The sequence below is a fragment of the Argentina silus genome (assembly GCF_951799395.1).
Source record: "Argentina silus genome assembly, chromosome: 9".
NCBI classification, from domain to species: domain Eukaryota; kingdom Metazoa; phylum Chordata; class Actinopteri; order Argentiniformes; family Argentinidae; genus Argentina; species Argentina silus.
In genome coordinates, this window is record NC_139663.1 from 13,224,870 (window position 1) to 13,241,197 (window position 16,328).

General features: G+C 45.3%; 1 protein-coding gene across 2 annotated transcripts; it reads left to right on the forward strand.

Moving 5' to 3' along the window:
* Positions 1-3,008: 3,008 nt before the first annotated feature.
* On the forward strand, positions 3,009-16,197 carry LOC310809371 (phosphoinositide 3-kinase regulatory subunit 5-like). Of its 2 annotated transcripts, none has more exons than XM_083676581.1 (18): positions 3,009-3,231; positions 6,958-7,112; positions 8,474-8,574; positions 9,240-9,308; positions 9,570-9,708; positions 9,868-9,937; positions 10,138-10,315; positions 10,753-10,924; positions 11,481-11,549; positions 11,818-12,740; positions 13,183-13,308; positions 13,526-13,654; positions 13,756-13,849; positions 14,150-14,226; positions 14,334-14,427; positions 14,593-14,675; positions 15,023-15,138; positions 15,337-16,197. In XM_083676581.1, exons 2-18 carry the CDS (start codon positions 6,971-6,973, stop codon positions 15,482-15,484), a joined length of 2,730 nt encoding a protein of 909 aa, XP_083532707.1. In that variant the 5' UTR covers positions 3,009-3,231; positions 6,958-6,970; the 3' UTR covers positions 15,485-16,197. The 2 variants fall into 2 exon arrangements, with proteins under 2 accessions (XP_083532707.1, XP_083532708.1); XM_083676582.1 differs by having other exon boundaries at positions 3,009-3,227.
* The last annotated feature ends 131 nt before the right edge of the window (positions 16,198-16,328 follow it).

Genomic DNA, 16,328 nt, shown 5'->3' on the forward strand with positions numbered 1-16,328 from the left:
ATATTATTAGAGGTTTTTTTTTAAATTTCGCTTAACATATAATAATGACAGTCAATGTTTCCTTTTAAAAATGAATTGAATAAATTCACACCTTGTTTGGACGACATTACGGCCTTGTGGGTTCAAACTAAATATTGTTGGCCTAAAAAGGTGCATACTTTGTAAGGCTAATGTGTGTGGCCAAAGGTGCAGGTGAAGCTGATTGATAGAGCTAGTTTTCTCCGATCCACAGTGGTCACAATTGTGACACGACACACAATAATTATATATATATTTATAACACATATTTTAGATATTCATATGCAATCTGAAAGAAGTAGACAGGTGTCATGTCGCTTGGGCGTTTTCACAAGGCACACATGCAATTGAAAACAACTTTTACCTCGAGTTTCACAAACATACCTTCAATTAACAGGTTTCACTTCACATAGTACTAAAATAGGTGGTGGGTAAGCTTCCTCGTTTGATTCCAAGATCCCTTTCATTTGGCACCAGTGAGTTGGTCATACGATCACTGAGGTGAACAGAAGACAGGTCACACTACAGCAAATGCAACGCTCGGAGCGACATCGTGCGGCGGTTGGACGTAATTGGTCAGAGAGGATACCAATCATACCGACTCACTTCATCTTTACGTTTTGAATATATTGTGTTAAATGGAGACTCAACTGTCAACTAAAAAATATTACATATTCAATTCTACAAAACACACATGTCAGTGGTGAAAATTGAGGCGTCTTCATGTGTCCCTCCTTCAATTTAGTAAATGTCATTATTGATATGCAGAATTCCTTTATTTATTATTATTATTTATTTTTTCCTAATTGGAAAGCAAGGATGCATACAATACATACATTAGAAGCTATAACAGCTCTGTAGAGTGAGTGTGTGTGTTGCTACCACAGAGTACAGTATAAAGGCCTCCCCTGCTGTGAACAGTACACTTGCCTTCTAAGCGGGAGGTCCCTGGTTTAATTCCAGTATACCATACCCCCATGCGCTACCATACTGTGTAGATTGTAGTGGTTAATGTGCTGTAAAATACATAACATAATGGCCTATCAAAACATGAACAATGTCTGCCAGTCTGATATCCTCCCTCAGCGGTTTAGCTGTATGAGTGAAATAGATACATTCATCTATCAATAGATGTGGTCCTCTGTGGCTCTGAATGTATGCACTCACTGCAATGTAAGTCGCTTTGGATAAAAGCGTCAGCTGAATGGCATATATTATTACTATATATAGATGAGTGATTGCGTGTATATGAGAATCCCTGAGTGTACTGTAACCTACTTGTCGTCCCAGTTTTACCATGATAACCACTGTGTTTACAGGCACAGCCCCAACCCCACCGGTGGTTGCTCACCACCGCATCCTGTGGAAGGCCATTAACACAACAGCCACTATTGTTCTTGCTTGAATAATGGACACTTGTAGTGCTTATATGTGTATGCGTGAGATAAATGACTTCCCCCCTTGTCTGAGGGGGTTACAGAAAATAAGAAAGAGAAACACTAGAGGGGTAATGCTACTGTATGTGCAACTGTGTTTGATACCATTCAGGGTGTTTGATACCATTCAGTGTGTTTGATACCATTCAGTGTGTTTGATACCATTCAAGGTGTTTGATACCATTCAGTGTGTTTGATACCATTCAGTGTGTTTGATACCATTCAGGGTGTTTGATACCATTCAGTGTGTTTGATACCATTCAGTGTGTTTGATACCATTCAAGGTGTTTGATACCATTCAGTGTGTTTGATACCATTCAGTGTGTTTGATACCATTCAGTGTGTTTGATACCATTCAGGGTGTTTGATACCATTCAGTGTGTTTGATACCATTCAGGGTGTTTGACACCATTCCTCATTCCAATCCATGCATTCCAATGAGCCCGTCCTCCGATTTCTACCTCCATCATCCTCTACTTCAACACAATGTCATGTTTCCCATAAGACTGACATATTAAATCAGACCCTCTCAATTTGCCAATGTTAAAGGCAGCCTCCTAACTGGGATAGAGGTATTGCATTTGCTCCCAAACCATGTGATATTGAAAAAGCCACAGCTTTACTAGATTTGATAGAATGAAATCAAATGAAAATTTGAGGCTACTCAAGGCTTCAAGTGTTTTAAATGTTTCAGTTGGCAAGAAGTTGATGAATGAAATAAGTCATATCTCATCTTGAATTTGTCATTTCTTTCACAGAACCCAGAGCCATATACAGATATTCCACAGTGGTACAGTATCTACGACTTTGACAGAACCTTAGCTGTCACATGTCCTCCTTGACAATCTGTCAAATGAGATGACTGTCAAAGTTACCCCTCCCCCAAAACCACTATAATGCCTCCCTCCCTCTCAACAGTTTTATTCAGTTCCTGTTTTGTTTCAGTCGCTTACTTGACTGTCTGTGGATGATCTATTTTCACTGGGCTACTTGGACGGGCGACACAAACAGAAGCAGTGAAGGATGTGGTCGCCGTGTTTGTTTCCCCTCCGCCACTGAGCCCTACTGCAGCTGGATCCAAGAGAGGAGAGCAAGCCTGGGGTTGAAGAGAGGAGAGCAAGCCTGGGATTGAAGAGAGGAGAGCAAGCCTGGGGTTGAAGAGAGGAGAGCAAGCCTGGGGTTGAAGAGAGGAGAGCAAGCCTGGGGTTGAAGAGAGGAGAGCAAGCCTGGGGTTGAAGAGAGGAGAGCAAGTCTGGGGTTGAAGAGAGGAGAGCAAGTCTGGGATTGAAGAGAGGAGAGCAAGCCTGGGATTGAAGAGAGGAGAGCAAGCCTGGGGTTGAAGAGAGGAGAGCAAGCCTGGGATTGAAGAGAGGAGAGCAAGCCTGGGATTGAAGAGAGGAGAGCAAGTCTGGGATTGAAGAGAGGAGAGCAAGCCTGGGATTGAAGAGAGGAGAGCAAGCCTGGGGTTGAAGAGAGGAGAGCAAGCCTGGGATTGAAGAGAGGAGAGCAAGTCTGGGGTTGAAGAGAGGAGAGCAAGCCTGGGGTTGAAGAGAGGAGAGCAAGCCTGGGGTTGAAGAGAGGAGAGAAAGCCTGGGGTTGAAGAGAGGAGAGCAAGTCTGGGGTTGAAGAGAGGAGAGCAAGCCTGGGGTTGAAGAGAGGAGAGCAAGTCTGGGGTTGAAGAGAGGAGAGCAAGCCTGGGATTGAAGACAGGAGAGCACGTCTGGGATACAGAGCAATGCTGCATGACACTGACTCTACGGGACAGCTGTGGGTGTAGGTAAGGACCAGGAATCTTCCTGAGTGGCTTAACAGTGTACACTACAGGGCCAACCCAACCCGAACCATACTGTGCTAGTTTAAGTATTTTGCTATGGTGGATGTGCAACCAGGCCAGCTTAGCTCAGCTCAGCTCAGCTTGGCTCAGCTGGGTTCGGCTCTGTAGTGTGATTAGGATCTCAGTGTGTGTTTTCCACCGTACTACCGATGGGATGTCACATGGGCCTCTCTCCATGTTTCATATTTAGAAACAGAGGAGGAGTACACTGGTATATAACTGTTCATCACTTAGACCAGGGGAGGCTGGTGGAGGTAGAAATCGGAGGACGGGCTCATTGTCACACGTGTGTGATACCTTTACTCATTCCGTTCCATGCATTACAATGAGCCCGTCCTCCGATTTCTACCTCCACCAGCCTCCGCTGCACTAGACTTAGGAAAGGGATTGGGCAAAGAGCATATTGAACTACTGTAAAATTGAAAACTAGAGTTGTAAAACCTCACAATTTGTGTGTGTGTGTGTGTGTGTGTGTGTGTGTGTGTGTGTGTGTGTGTGTGTGCATGCATGCGTGTGTGCGTGTGGTGTGTTTGCAAGCGAGGATATGTGCAGGTATGTGTGTGTATTTCCCAACAACAACTGCCGACCTAGTCACACCTGAGGTGCGAATCAACATCAGCCGCTTTGCCTTCTTAGAAAACCGGCACGTTTAGCAGAGTTGTGATGCCTTCCAACAAAGCTTGCAGCAGTGTTGTTGAGGCCTGCGTTTCCTGTTCCTCTTTCAACACAGAATCTACAGAATCTGTCACAAATTCTCAACAGCTAAAACAACAGTCTTTCTTCAGTACCTGAAGGTTCTTGCATTCAACTTGTTCACAGCGCTTATTAGATGTGTAGTTTAATAGTGCAGTGGTTATTTTACTGGGCAAGTCCAAATTGATATTGTATCATAAACCATATAATCTGTCTGTGGCTTTGGACATGTGTTGCACATACTGTACTCACAAAATAAAGAAACAATGTTCTGAAACCATAGAAAATGAAGAATAGACAGCACTCCAATGTATAAATATCAAATCATAATATATTTATTGCATTCTTCATTTTCTGACCAGTCCAAGATCCGCCTAGGATCGAAACGTTGCCCATCTTAGTTTGTAATAAAGGTAGTGTACACTCAAACCTTTGCGTGTGCAGGCCCTTACTACAGCTCCCAGTCTCCCTGTGTTAATATGTGTTGTTATGTGGGAGTCCTCCGGCACTCTGGATCACAGGGTGTGTGTGTGTGTGTGTGTGTCTGTGTGTGTGTCACAATAGTTACACCTGCTTCCTCTGTAGACAATTGACCTTCCTGCTTTGGGAACTTGATCAGGCTCTTGGTCTTATAGTTTTGCCAACGCTAAGAGGTCCTCCTTGCCGTCAAGGCCAATGGAGGCTGTGTGTGAGTGGTTACTGTACGCTGTACACTAAAAGCTACTCAATGGCTTGGTCACACAGCAGCTGTAGCACCCAGTTGAGCTGAGGTGACAAACTTCATTGATGCACTGTTCTGTTTATAAAAGCTCAACTTCCATGGCATCCGATATTTTGACTTCCCATCAGTGGAGGCTGGTGGAGGTAGAAATCGGAGGACGGGCTCATTGTAATGTATTGAATGTCAAAAGAGTGTTTGATAGCATTCCTCATTCCCCTCCACTGCTTCCCATTTATTGTGTATTAGCCTATGGTTATTTATTCATTTGTGTAGTTCAACCTTTATCTATTCAGGAGGTCCCATTGAGGTCAAAATACCTCTTTCTCAAGGGAGACCTGGCCAAATATGATCTGCATCAGGAGATCCCGTCCTCCGATTTCTACCTCCACCAGCCTCCCCTGACATTCCAGTACAGTATGCACTTCCCCCCTGGTGCGTTTCCTGAGCTCTCTTCAAACTTCCAAGTACTCTTAATAAGGAGGCTCATTTCCTGTTTGCACCGACACAGGTGACACTCTGTCAACCACAGTGGCATGGCTGCTTCCGGGCCACAGCTGGGCACAATGACACCTTCCTGTCTGCACATACACACATTAAAAGACCCTACACGCTTAATATAGGACTCCCCCTGGGACTTGTGTCTTACAGATACACACAGGGAACCTTGGGCCTATAGTAAGTACAGTAAATAGCTTTGCACACTCATGTGTGCTAGCCATAATGGCACATAGGGCAGGAGCCTATCTCCTGTGTGTGTGTGTGTGTGTGTGTGTGTGTGTGTGTGTGTGTGTGTGTGTGTGTGTGTGTGTGTGTGTGTGTGTGTATGTGTGTGTGTGTGTGTGTGTGTGTGTGTGTGTGTGTGTGTGTGTGTGTGTGTGTGTGTGTGTGTGACTGACTGAGCCAGGGATAGAACCCCCAACCCTCCACATATAGGCTTCAGTGATATGTCTGAGTGAACGTGTGATATAGTATATTATACTGTATATTATATTATTGCATGACCCCTATATTCTATGCAAACCAGTGGAGGCTGGTGGAGGATGGGTTCATCGTAATGCATGGAACGGGATGAGGAATGGTATCAACCACACATGTTTGAAACCATTCCTCATTCCATTCCGTGCATTACAATGAGCCCATCTTCCAATTTCTACCTCCACCAGCCTCCACTGATACTAGCCCTTAGGGTTTACTTTAGGACTCAACATCACATCAGTTGGGTGCAGGACCCTTTGTGTATGACTGGCCTTTTTGCATTAGCCTACTTTACTCTTAAATAAATAGTGTTCTTGGAAACAGAGCATGTAAACATCAGTTATGCTGACACAGAACGTCTAGCTTGTTGATTGTTTTTGCTGAGTTTGGTCTCATTTGTGGGTGTGTTTTACCACATATATCATGTGATCTGTAGTGGTTGCAAATTGGCACACAGAAGTTGTTGTATGGGTTTTACTGTATGTGGTAATTTTTACACTTTGCAGCTGCATTAGAGGATTCATTTAGGCCATCATGTACTTATTTAGGCAATGAGTGTTCGTCCCCAGTGACGTACCCCCCTTAATCCTGTGAATTCATTAGAAGTCATAGTCAGGGTAGTTTCTTGGTATCCCCAAAGAGAAGTCTAGCGAGTGGAAAATAGGAGCTGAGACGGAACTGAGGTGGCTGAAATATGGAAGTGGCTTTTTCCAATGCTGTTCTCCATGACGTGAACCCTGAGTCATGTGACGACCCTCTTAGTCACTAAATATGAGAATGAAAAACTGGAAGTTGTGGCCGACCTTCGTGTTACAACTCAACCGGCTCATCGTCATGGCCTCCTCTTCCATGCCTCCCTCTGAGATGATAGGAAGTGAGTAACTTTGCCCCCCCCCATCATTGTGTTTGGAAGAGATTTTACAGTTCGTGTACCTGTTGCTTGGGCTGCCTGTCCACATACCAGTCTAAGGATGCTGTATGCAACAGTGGGATGGTGTGACTTCACCGTGTTTATGGCTGATGTTGTTGTGATGCTTCTACAGATGAGGATCTAACTGTTGCTTGGGCACCCTGTAACATCTCTTTTTCTTGGATGTTGCATGTCACACTCGTGAGTGCCTGTGTGATTGGTCAGGGCCGGTTCTTTGGACCTAGGTGAAGCCTGATCCTAGACTAAATAAGCATCTTCAATGGATATTTGATTTTGGCTTAATCGGTGCCGTGACCATCCCCCTGTGTTCACTGTGTTTATGGCCAATGTTGTTGTGATTCTTCTACAGATGAGGATCTAAGATGGAGCACACCTCATGTATGGAGGACCGTATCCACCACGGCCTGGACAGGTGCCTTTACGGCCTCAGCCCAACGCGGCCCAACACACAGCCCTGTAACAGTAGCCAGAGCCTTCCTACTCCCAACACACTGACCTGGAATGGTAGGGCTCCCCACCTCCTAACCTCTGTCTTCCTTGCCTTCACTCCAGGAGAGGCTGGTAGAGACAGAAATCGGAAAGGACGGGCTCATTGTCATGCATGGCATGGAATGAGGAATAGTATGAAATGACTTCCGATTTCTACCTCCACCAGCCTCTCCTGCTTCACTTTGATCTCATATCAATGGAGTCATCTTTCTGCCAGCCCAGTTCAAAACCATAACCCTAGCTTACTTGGCTTCACTACATGTTTTTGTGGTACTGTAGGGGATGTGGTGTACAGCATACATAAAATAAAGGTACTAAATGAAATATACCACTACTTGAACTTTTAAAAAGTAAACTTTTACTTTCACAAAGCTTTCGGGAAACTCACCCCTGTTAAAAATCGCAACCCCAGCTTAACCGTAAGTTTTATGCGTAAACAATGACAGGAGATATGATGTAAAAAGAAAATCGACAGTATAAATCACCATATAGCTCTGAACGAATGGTCTTTGGAGAGCAAGCAGGCCGTAGTTCAGTCATCTCTCAAATCTCAATGCATTCTCTGTGTATAAAAGTGTCTGACTAGAATGACTAGATAGTGTATTAGCTACTCATCTACTCATTCATGTTACTCTTCTCTCATTGAGAACACACCCATTGTTGTGTAAGCCTTCGCCAAAGACATTGCTCCATAGAACTCGGTCTTGTGACAGTGCCACAGGGGAAGTGAAAGAGGTGATCCACAGGATGAAGAGGGGATGAGGGTGGTGGTGGTGGTGGTGGTGACAGACAGGGCACAGGGCAGAGTGGAGATCATTCATAGAATACAATAGTACATAATTGTCCATTACACAGGGAAGCAGAAATGTGTCTATGTGCTTACCACCCCCCTCCAATACACACACAAGTAGCCCATTCACATCCACAGACAGGTCAGAGCACAAGGTCTCCTATAGCACAGAGCCCCTGGAGCTGTAGGGGGTTAAGGGCCTTGCTACGTCGTGAGATGTGTGATGAACAGTCTGTTTATAAAATGGTAGGAAAAGAGAGTGACTACCTCAATAATCCCTCTGGGGTGTTACACACTACTGAATTGACCAAAACCATAATGGTGGATGCGTAACCAGGCCAGCCCAGTACAGCTCAGCTTATCAATTATGGTTGATAGACAACGTGACTGAGATCAAACTTCCTGACATAGATTTGTTATTATCATGGATAAACAGAGCACATAGATGCCATAGATTGTCGCTTACAGGGAAGTAAAAGCAGACATGTTCCATTCACTGTCTCTCTCTGTCTGTCTGTTTGTCTGTCTGTCTGTCTGTCTGTCTGTCTGTCTGTCTGTCTGTCTGTCTGTCTGTCTGTCTGTCTAGCTGGTCTGTGCCTGAACCTCTGGAGTTTAGAGGAACTAGTAAGGAGAGATCCGCAGAACTTCCTCATCCTGCTGCAGCAAATTCTGAGGAAAACAAAAGAGGTAATAATGTTAGTGATAATGATAGTGATAATGTTAGTGGTAATGATAGTGATGTGTGCAAGCCAGAATGGCCCATAGGTCAGGAGCCTATCTCCTGTTTCTGTAGCGTGAAGCATAGGATGCTAGCATAGGATCAGGATCCTTTACATTTTACATTTCAGTCATTTAGCAGATGCTTTTATTCAAAGCGACTTACAATAAGTACATTTGCCTAAGTAAGTGAATCAACTATACATCAGCTTTCAGCTTAATTTTTGTTTATTTTTTATATTATATCAATTATGTTATATTGAGTCCATATACACCTCTAATAACAACATAGTGAGGTGTGTGTCCTGTGTACTATAACTGTCCTCTATATGTCCATAGGTCCTGTGTACTATAACTGTCCTCTATATGTCCATAGGTCCTGTGTACTATGACTGTCCTCTATATGTCCATAGGTCCTGTGTACTATAACTGTCCTCTATATGTCCATAGGTCCTGTGTACTATGACTGTCCTCTATATGTCCATAGGTCCTGTGTACTATGACTGTCCTCTATATGTACATAGGTCCTGTGTACTATAACTGTCCTCTATATGTCCATAGGTCCTGTGTACTATAACTGTCCTCTATATGTCCATAGGTCCTGTGTACTATGACTGTCCTCTATATGTCCATAGGTTCTGGAGCACTGTCAGTACGAGCAGGTGGCTCCGCTGACTCTCCTCTTCTCCTCCACTCTCCTGCAGGTGAGTGCAGGTAGACACACGACGCCCAGACTCACATGCAAACACCTTTTGCTTCGGTCGGAATCAAACCAGTAGAAGTTGGTGGAGGTCGAAATCAGAGGACAGGCTCATCGTAATGCATGGAATTAAATTGGTATCAAACACATACCTCCACCAGCCTCCCCCTGAATCAAACATAGAGCCCCGCCCCAAGCCTCGAATCAATCAAGTGCAATGTTGTCAGATGGTCTGGTAGATATCTCTCTGGTCTCTTGGTTTCAGACCCCCCACCTCCCCTCTGACTGTGGGGTGCTTCAGGAGGCCTGGGTGGTGTTCCACTGTTTCCTGTCATGGCCGGAGCCTTGCTGTAGCGCTAGCCGAGACCTGCTCTCTATCCTTCACCAGGAGCTCAGGGCACCAGGTAATGAACTTTCTACCTCCACCAGCCTGTGCTCATGTCGAACTGCAGTAAGCCTTTCTCGAGCGCTCGCCTGTTCTAATTCAAGTACCGTTTTCTGCCATGTGGAGGCACTGTGGACCACGATACAAAGCTAACGCTTTACTTATTTTTTTCCCACAGGTGTCTCCTTTCACAAACTGGTGAGGAAGGAGCAGGGCTTGGTCAATGGCAGTCATTCATCCAAAACTATGTAAGTCAACACACCTAGATCGACCTTGTTTCAATCATTCAATTCAATATTACTGAATTATTATTATTTCATTATTATTAATGAAAACATTGTTCACCTGTTTTGTTTTGTTTTTTATATTTATCTGCTTTTCTGTCTCCAAATACATTCTGTCTGTCTGTCTGTCTGTCTGTCTGTCTGTCTGTTTGTCTGTCTATCAGAACGGTGTTGTTAGTGAGCCCAGGTGAGGACTTCCCTCCTGAAGTGCTGTCTGTCTCTGAACAGCTGAGTGGTATCCATCACTCCCAGTGGGACACCTCTGTCACTTTGATCAAACATGCCTTCCAGGCAGCCCTGGGAGACCGGTACCCCCTCCACACTCTGCACACTGCCCTGCAGGTGAGCCATCGTCACACATGTTTGATACCATTCCTCATTCCGTTCCATGCATTACAATGAGCCTCCGATTTCTGTCTATCCACAACCCTGAAAATACTCAATAGAATTGGTGAAACCTGAATAATGTGTCCATTTACTTAACTGTTATAGGGCTATCTGCACCAATTAAGCTAATACAATGAGTATGCTTTTCCCTAGCCAACAGATCATGATCAAATCAAATCAAACTTTATTCACACAGCACATTTCCTCTACAAAGATGCAATACAGATGCGCTTCACAGTCGGAATAAATCAAAACTGATGGAGAAAATAAAAACACAATGAGAACGAAGGAGCATAATAAAAGTATGCCAGCCGTGGAAGTTCAAACAGAAGCCAACAGGTTTATGAGATATCTGTAGCTGTTAAAAAGCTCTTTTATTTCCCCCCTCACAGTCAAAAGAGACAGAAGAGTTGGAGCAGATCCTCTCTGAAGTTACAGAGGCCATGGAGACGGCAGCAGCCTCCACAGAGGACCCAGCCTCAGCCAGAGAGAGGCTGCTGAAGAGCCTGGGGGCGCTGAGTGAGAGGCTGGGAGTCCACTTCCCAGATGGCAGGACAAGCCCTGGTGAGAAAGACTAAACCATGGCTACTGCTATGTGTTTCCTTGTTGATACCTACTCTAACAGTTAAGCATCTCAGCCTGTCCTGTTATAGTGATAAAGGTAGGTAGGAGGTAGGAATCGGAATACAGGCCCATTGTAATGCATGGATAGGAATGAGGAATGGTATCAAACATGTGCGGCTATAGTATGTGTAACAAACTGGGTTTGAACTCGGGTCACCCATGTGGAAGACACAAGCGTCTACCATTAGGCCAAGAAGACATCCTCAAGGTCCGAGGGCAGCTCTTGTCTCAGGCAGGGCTCCCTCTTCACGAGAGCGTGTTTCCAAATCACCTCCGCTACATATGCAGGCCTGATTGGAGATGGTTTGAGATTTGCAGATATGGGAGAGATATTGCATTTGTTGAGTTATAGCTTTGAGGAACTCACTGTGTCAGGCACAATACGCTTCCACACTTGATCCCATAAAAGTCAGATTTGATTTCATTGTAGAGAAGGCTATCATTGGCTTGATCTTATTAAGGTTCTTCCCTTCCATTCTATGTGTTCTCGTTATAGGGGCTGTCCAGACTCTGAGGCTGCCCTTGGCCAAATGTCAGGTGTACCCCTGGGACAAGGACAACTTTGGTAATGACCTCCATGGCATGATTCTCCCATGTTACTACATGTAATAAATACCTTACTTTGATGTACTGTATGTCTGCTACAGTATGGGGCAGTTTCCTAGACACAGATTAAGCCCAGTCATGGACTAAATTGCACTTTTCAATCGAAAACCTCCATTGAAGATGCTATTTAGTCTAGGATTATGCTTAATTTGTGTCTGTCGTCTGTATAGGGAGTGTGTTTTTCTCTCTGTGTTTTTTCATTGGTGTAATTCTATGCTACCACTCAGATATTTTGAACGACATCCTCGCTAGCGAGCTTGACCAGGCTCCAGTCCTGAAGCAGAGCTTTTCCAAGGACAAGGGCGAAGGTAACAATGACATTGATGATGATGATGATGATGATGATGATGAAGATGAGGAAGGTGAGAAGGTGGAGGAGGAGGAGGAGGAAATGATGATAATTGACCGATACACGGACCACCGCATCTCCGCCATGTCCTCCACCTCCTCCAGAGACTCCATGCTCTCCAGCTACTCCCTGTCCTCCAGCTGGTCCGTCCCCTCCACGCTCTCCGAGTCCTCCGGGGTAGACAGTGACTTCAGTGAGGTGGACGAGGGCCAACCGGAGCCCGGCAGGGTCAGGGGATCCAAGTCCAAAGCCCTCCTCGTCAACCGCTTCTCCATGCTCTTCAAGTCCCGCCACTCCCCATCCGCATGCCGCCGCGCCCAGAGCATGGGCTACCGCGGTGACGTCAGCAAAGACGTCCTCAAACGGTCCAAATCCCTACCCAGACAGGTCCGCCTGACTCTGGGTTCCAGGGTCCCCTCCCCCACCACGGAGGGGGGGTGTCCGTCCCCCCAGAGTCACGTGTGTTTCCGGAGGAGACCCATCCTAAGCTGTGAGGAGGTTGTGATGGACGGCAAGGGGCAGGGGACGGACATGTGTACCCAGGTCAGGGTGGTGGTGTTCGGGGAGGACCGAGAGGCGGGCAGGCTGGCTCGGGCCTATAGGGACCTCCAGCAGAGGGAGAGTAGGTGTCCTCGTCTCACCAAAGCCTGCAAGCTCCAGTTCTACTTTGTCCCTGTGAGGAGGAGGAGTCCAGGAGCCCCAGGGGGAGGAAGAGGAGAAGGAAGAGGAGTAGGAGGTGGAGGAGGACACACAACACCTGAGGGACACTCAGTGAGCCCTCTCAAAGGCACATCCTCCATGGTGAGAATACTGTCGAGCTCCCTTCCCTCAATACATTTGCAGACAACTGAGTACTCCAACTGTAGCTACCTTCTTGATACATTTGTTAGAGACAGTGTTGATGAGGAGATTTAGAATCTTGTGATGAGGTAGTCTTTTCTGACACATGTAAACTCAAGCATCACACTGTCTTCCATGTGGGAAACAGGTTTGAACACTGCACGTCACAACTGCACGACTAGCTGGCCCCATAGTTCTGATACCAGAGGACTCACACTTTATGATGTGCTATTAGATTATAAAGACAGTTTACGGTGTCTCCCTGACTGTCTTAATAAATGTCACAGACCGAAATGTCGACATTAAACTGCAGAGGTAAATGGTATTTCTTTAAACGATATCTCCCCTCACAAATTGTCTTGACGTATCCATCTGTTCCACTTCCTTGTCTCTGCTCTGACAGGAATCCAGTGGGGTTGCCGTGGACGACAGCACCACTGACATCGCCCAGCTGATCGGCATGGTGGACCCCTGGTACGAACGGAGCGTGCTCAGTCTGCTCAGCCTGTCCTCTGAAGTCCTGTGCCAGGTACTTCACTTTTTTTTTTTTTAACTGAATGTATTTGACAGGGACAGGCAACATTGATCAACGTTTCCATAAATACACCAGATTTAGCCAGAGAGCACAATCAACTGCTCCTTAACATAATAGCTCTCCAACATAAGTTTACTACTATTTATAAAGTAAAATATAATCTAAATCTAAATCTAATCTAATCTATAAACCTGTCATATTCTAACTTTAGGTGAGGTCTAAAGTGGAGTGTGACTCAGGCAGCGGCTCTCTGGAACGCCTGCCCCTCTTGGCAGACCTTGTCTTGTATTACTGTCGACATGCAGCCAAGCCCGTTCTGGTACAACTCTACCAAGCGGAGGTGAGATTTTGTGAAACATTGTAGTACATTGAGACCCAGTGTGTCTGCTCTATACAGACATGTGGACTGTTGAAATGAGCTTCCTATTATGTCTGACACAGCTGACCCTGGCTGGAGGAGACACAAGGATGGAGGTGTTCATACACTCTCTGGACCTGGGACACGCAGCAGGGACACGGGCCGTCAAGGCCATGGGTCAGTTTGTCCGCATGCACGCACGCACGCACGCACGCACACACACACACACACACACACACACACACACACACACACACACACACACACACACACACACACAAAAACACACGTATATCTGTCCACATAATCTGTCGACATAAGTCTCTCTGTGTTCCTCTCTCTCTCTCTCTCTCTCTCTCTCTCTCCCACACACACACACACACACACACACACACACACACACACACACACACACACACACTACTGCACATTTCATTTTGAAATATGAAGTTCACAGTTTTACTGTATGTTTACTAGGTGCAGCCAGCAGGAGGTTTGGGATTGATGGGGATCGTGAGGCCGTCCCATTAACACTAGAGGTCACTTACAACAAGGTATTTAGCATATTCTGGCTCCTACTTTAATAATGTTGTTATTAATCATAGCTTGACAGTAAACATGACAGACATTTTTCAAAACCCTCAACTATTTCCCTTTGTAGGTGGCAGTGAGTAGGAGGAGTCAGTGGACACAAACAAAAATGGTTTGCACGTCGATCAACTTACGCAAGGGCTGCAAGACCCCCGAGCTGTTAGGTGTGTTTGCTTTCCACCTGTTTCTCAATGTACTGTAGATCTCACGTCGTATGCATAGTTAGACACAATTTTCTCATGACTGAGTCGTAATTCTATTCTGGGTGCTTACTGTGTTGCTGTTTTAGAAAATGGAATAAATGAATCACTCACTGGGTTTTGGTCTAGATTCTAGAATGGAGACTCTTCAGCTGACGATGACAGAGGTTCTGAAGAGACAGAGCTTCAAATCCAAGATGAGCTACAATCAGGTGAGATACAGGGAGCATGTTGCCTCACACACAATGACATCATCTCATTCCGCACAAAAGTGAAAAATAGGCATCCAAGAAGCCTTCACCCATGTGCAACTGGTGGGGTTTGAACTGGGGACTTGGCTGACCCAGACTTAAACCATTATACCAAGAGGTCATCCTTGTAGTGTGTGGGCTACATCTGAGCTTAGAAGTCACAAGCAGAGCTACTCATCACAAGCGCATGATTCCAAATCGCCTTCATGACACGTGTGGTCCTGTGTCATTTGTGGCCTACTCTCACTAACTAACTCACTAACTAACTCACTAACTAACCCATGCACCTCCTCCATATCTCCCACCAGCAAATCTCCAACTCAGAGGTGAATGTCGATCACGTCCAGGTGAGTGGTGGGAGCGGCACCACCTTCGCTGTGTGTCTGGACCAGGATGAGAAGAAGATCATCCAGAGTGTCATCAGGTACAGTAGGCAGAACAGAACCAACCCAACCCAACCCAACCCCAGCCTCTAGCCAGAGGGCTGGATAAAGTATATGCATTCACTACACACACTGTACAGTTTATATGCAACTCTTGCAATTCACACTTCAAATAAGATATTTAGTGTATATTGTATGTTAGTTTACATGTGACTGACCCCCTGCTCTGCTTGTTCTAGTTGTGAGGTGTCGTTGTGCAGTAAACCAGAAAGCAGCTCTGACTGGAAGTCTCACAGGAGTCAGCCTGGCCAGGTTCGACCTCTGCACCTCTCCTACCGCTCCCTCCTCTGCCTGCCCATTGCCTCCTTCTGTGGGTCGCACCCCTGACCTCCTCCTCTTTCCCTCCTTCTGTGGGTCGCACCCCTGACACACTGGAGTGCTACCTCCCTTCCTCCGTCCCTGAAACCAGCTGGAATTACAGTAGACGTTGCCCTTTGACACTGACATCCTCCAATCCTATCCTATCCTTACCCATTAAAGGGACACAAGCAGTATATGATCCTGTTTGTTAGTTATGGACTTCTGCCAACTCCCAGAAACCACTGAAACGCACTCAACATGTTCTCCTGACTCAAATATACACAGATGATTAGAGACTAGAGTAGAGATGATTATGAATAGAGATGATTATGCAATGTACAGCATGTGTTCAAATTTGTGTACCGCACTGGAAATCAAACATATGTTGACTGATATTGTTCATTGTCCATTGGTTTTTCTTTTCTACTGTGTGGTGTATTTGTATGTATATGTATGCTTTGTTAAATGAGGATCTATTGTTGATAAACATGATTGAATTAATGGTGAGAGGATGTACAGTGACATGCCATAGGGGTCTTCTTTGTGATGTTTGCTGTTGTGCTGCTGTGAGAGAAAATGTTCCACTCAGGAAAATGTGCATTGTTCATTGTGATAGGCTATTGTCTTGTACTGTGTATGATAGCATTCATGAATGGGTTTACATTATGTTGCCTAGCAAATTCTTCAAAGATAAATATACAGCCATGTAAGAAAATATTTATTGAAATAAAGAAATCATATTTAATAATATTCTGTTTGTTGAAGTTTTTTCTATTGAACAGAAGAAAAACAATCAACAGAGAGAGTGAGACAGAGAACAGAGAGTGAAGCCACATCCACATTCATAGCTATCACGTCCTTATTAGCCTAA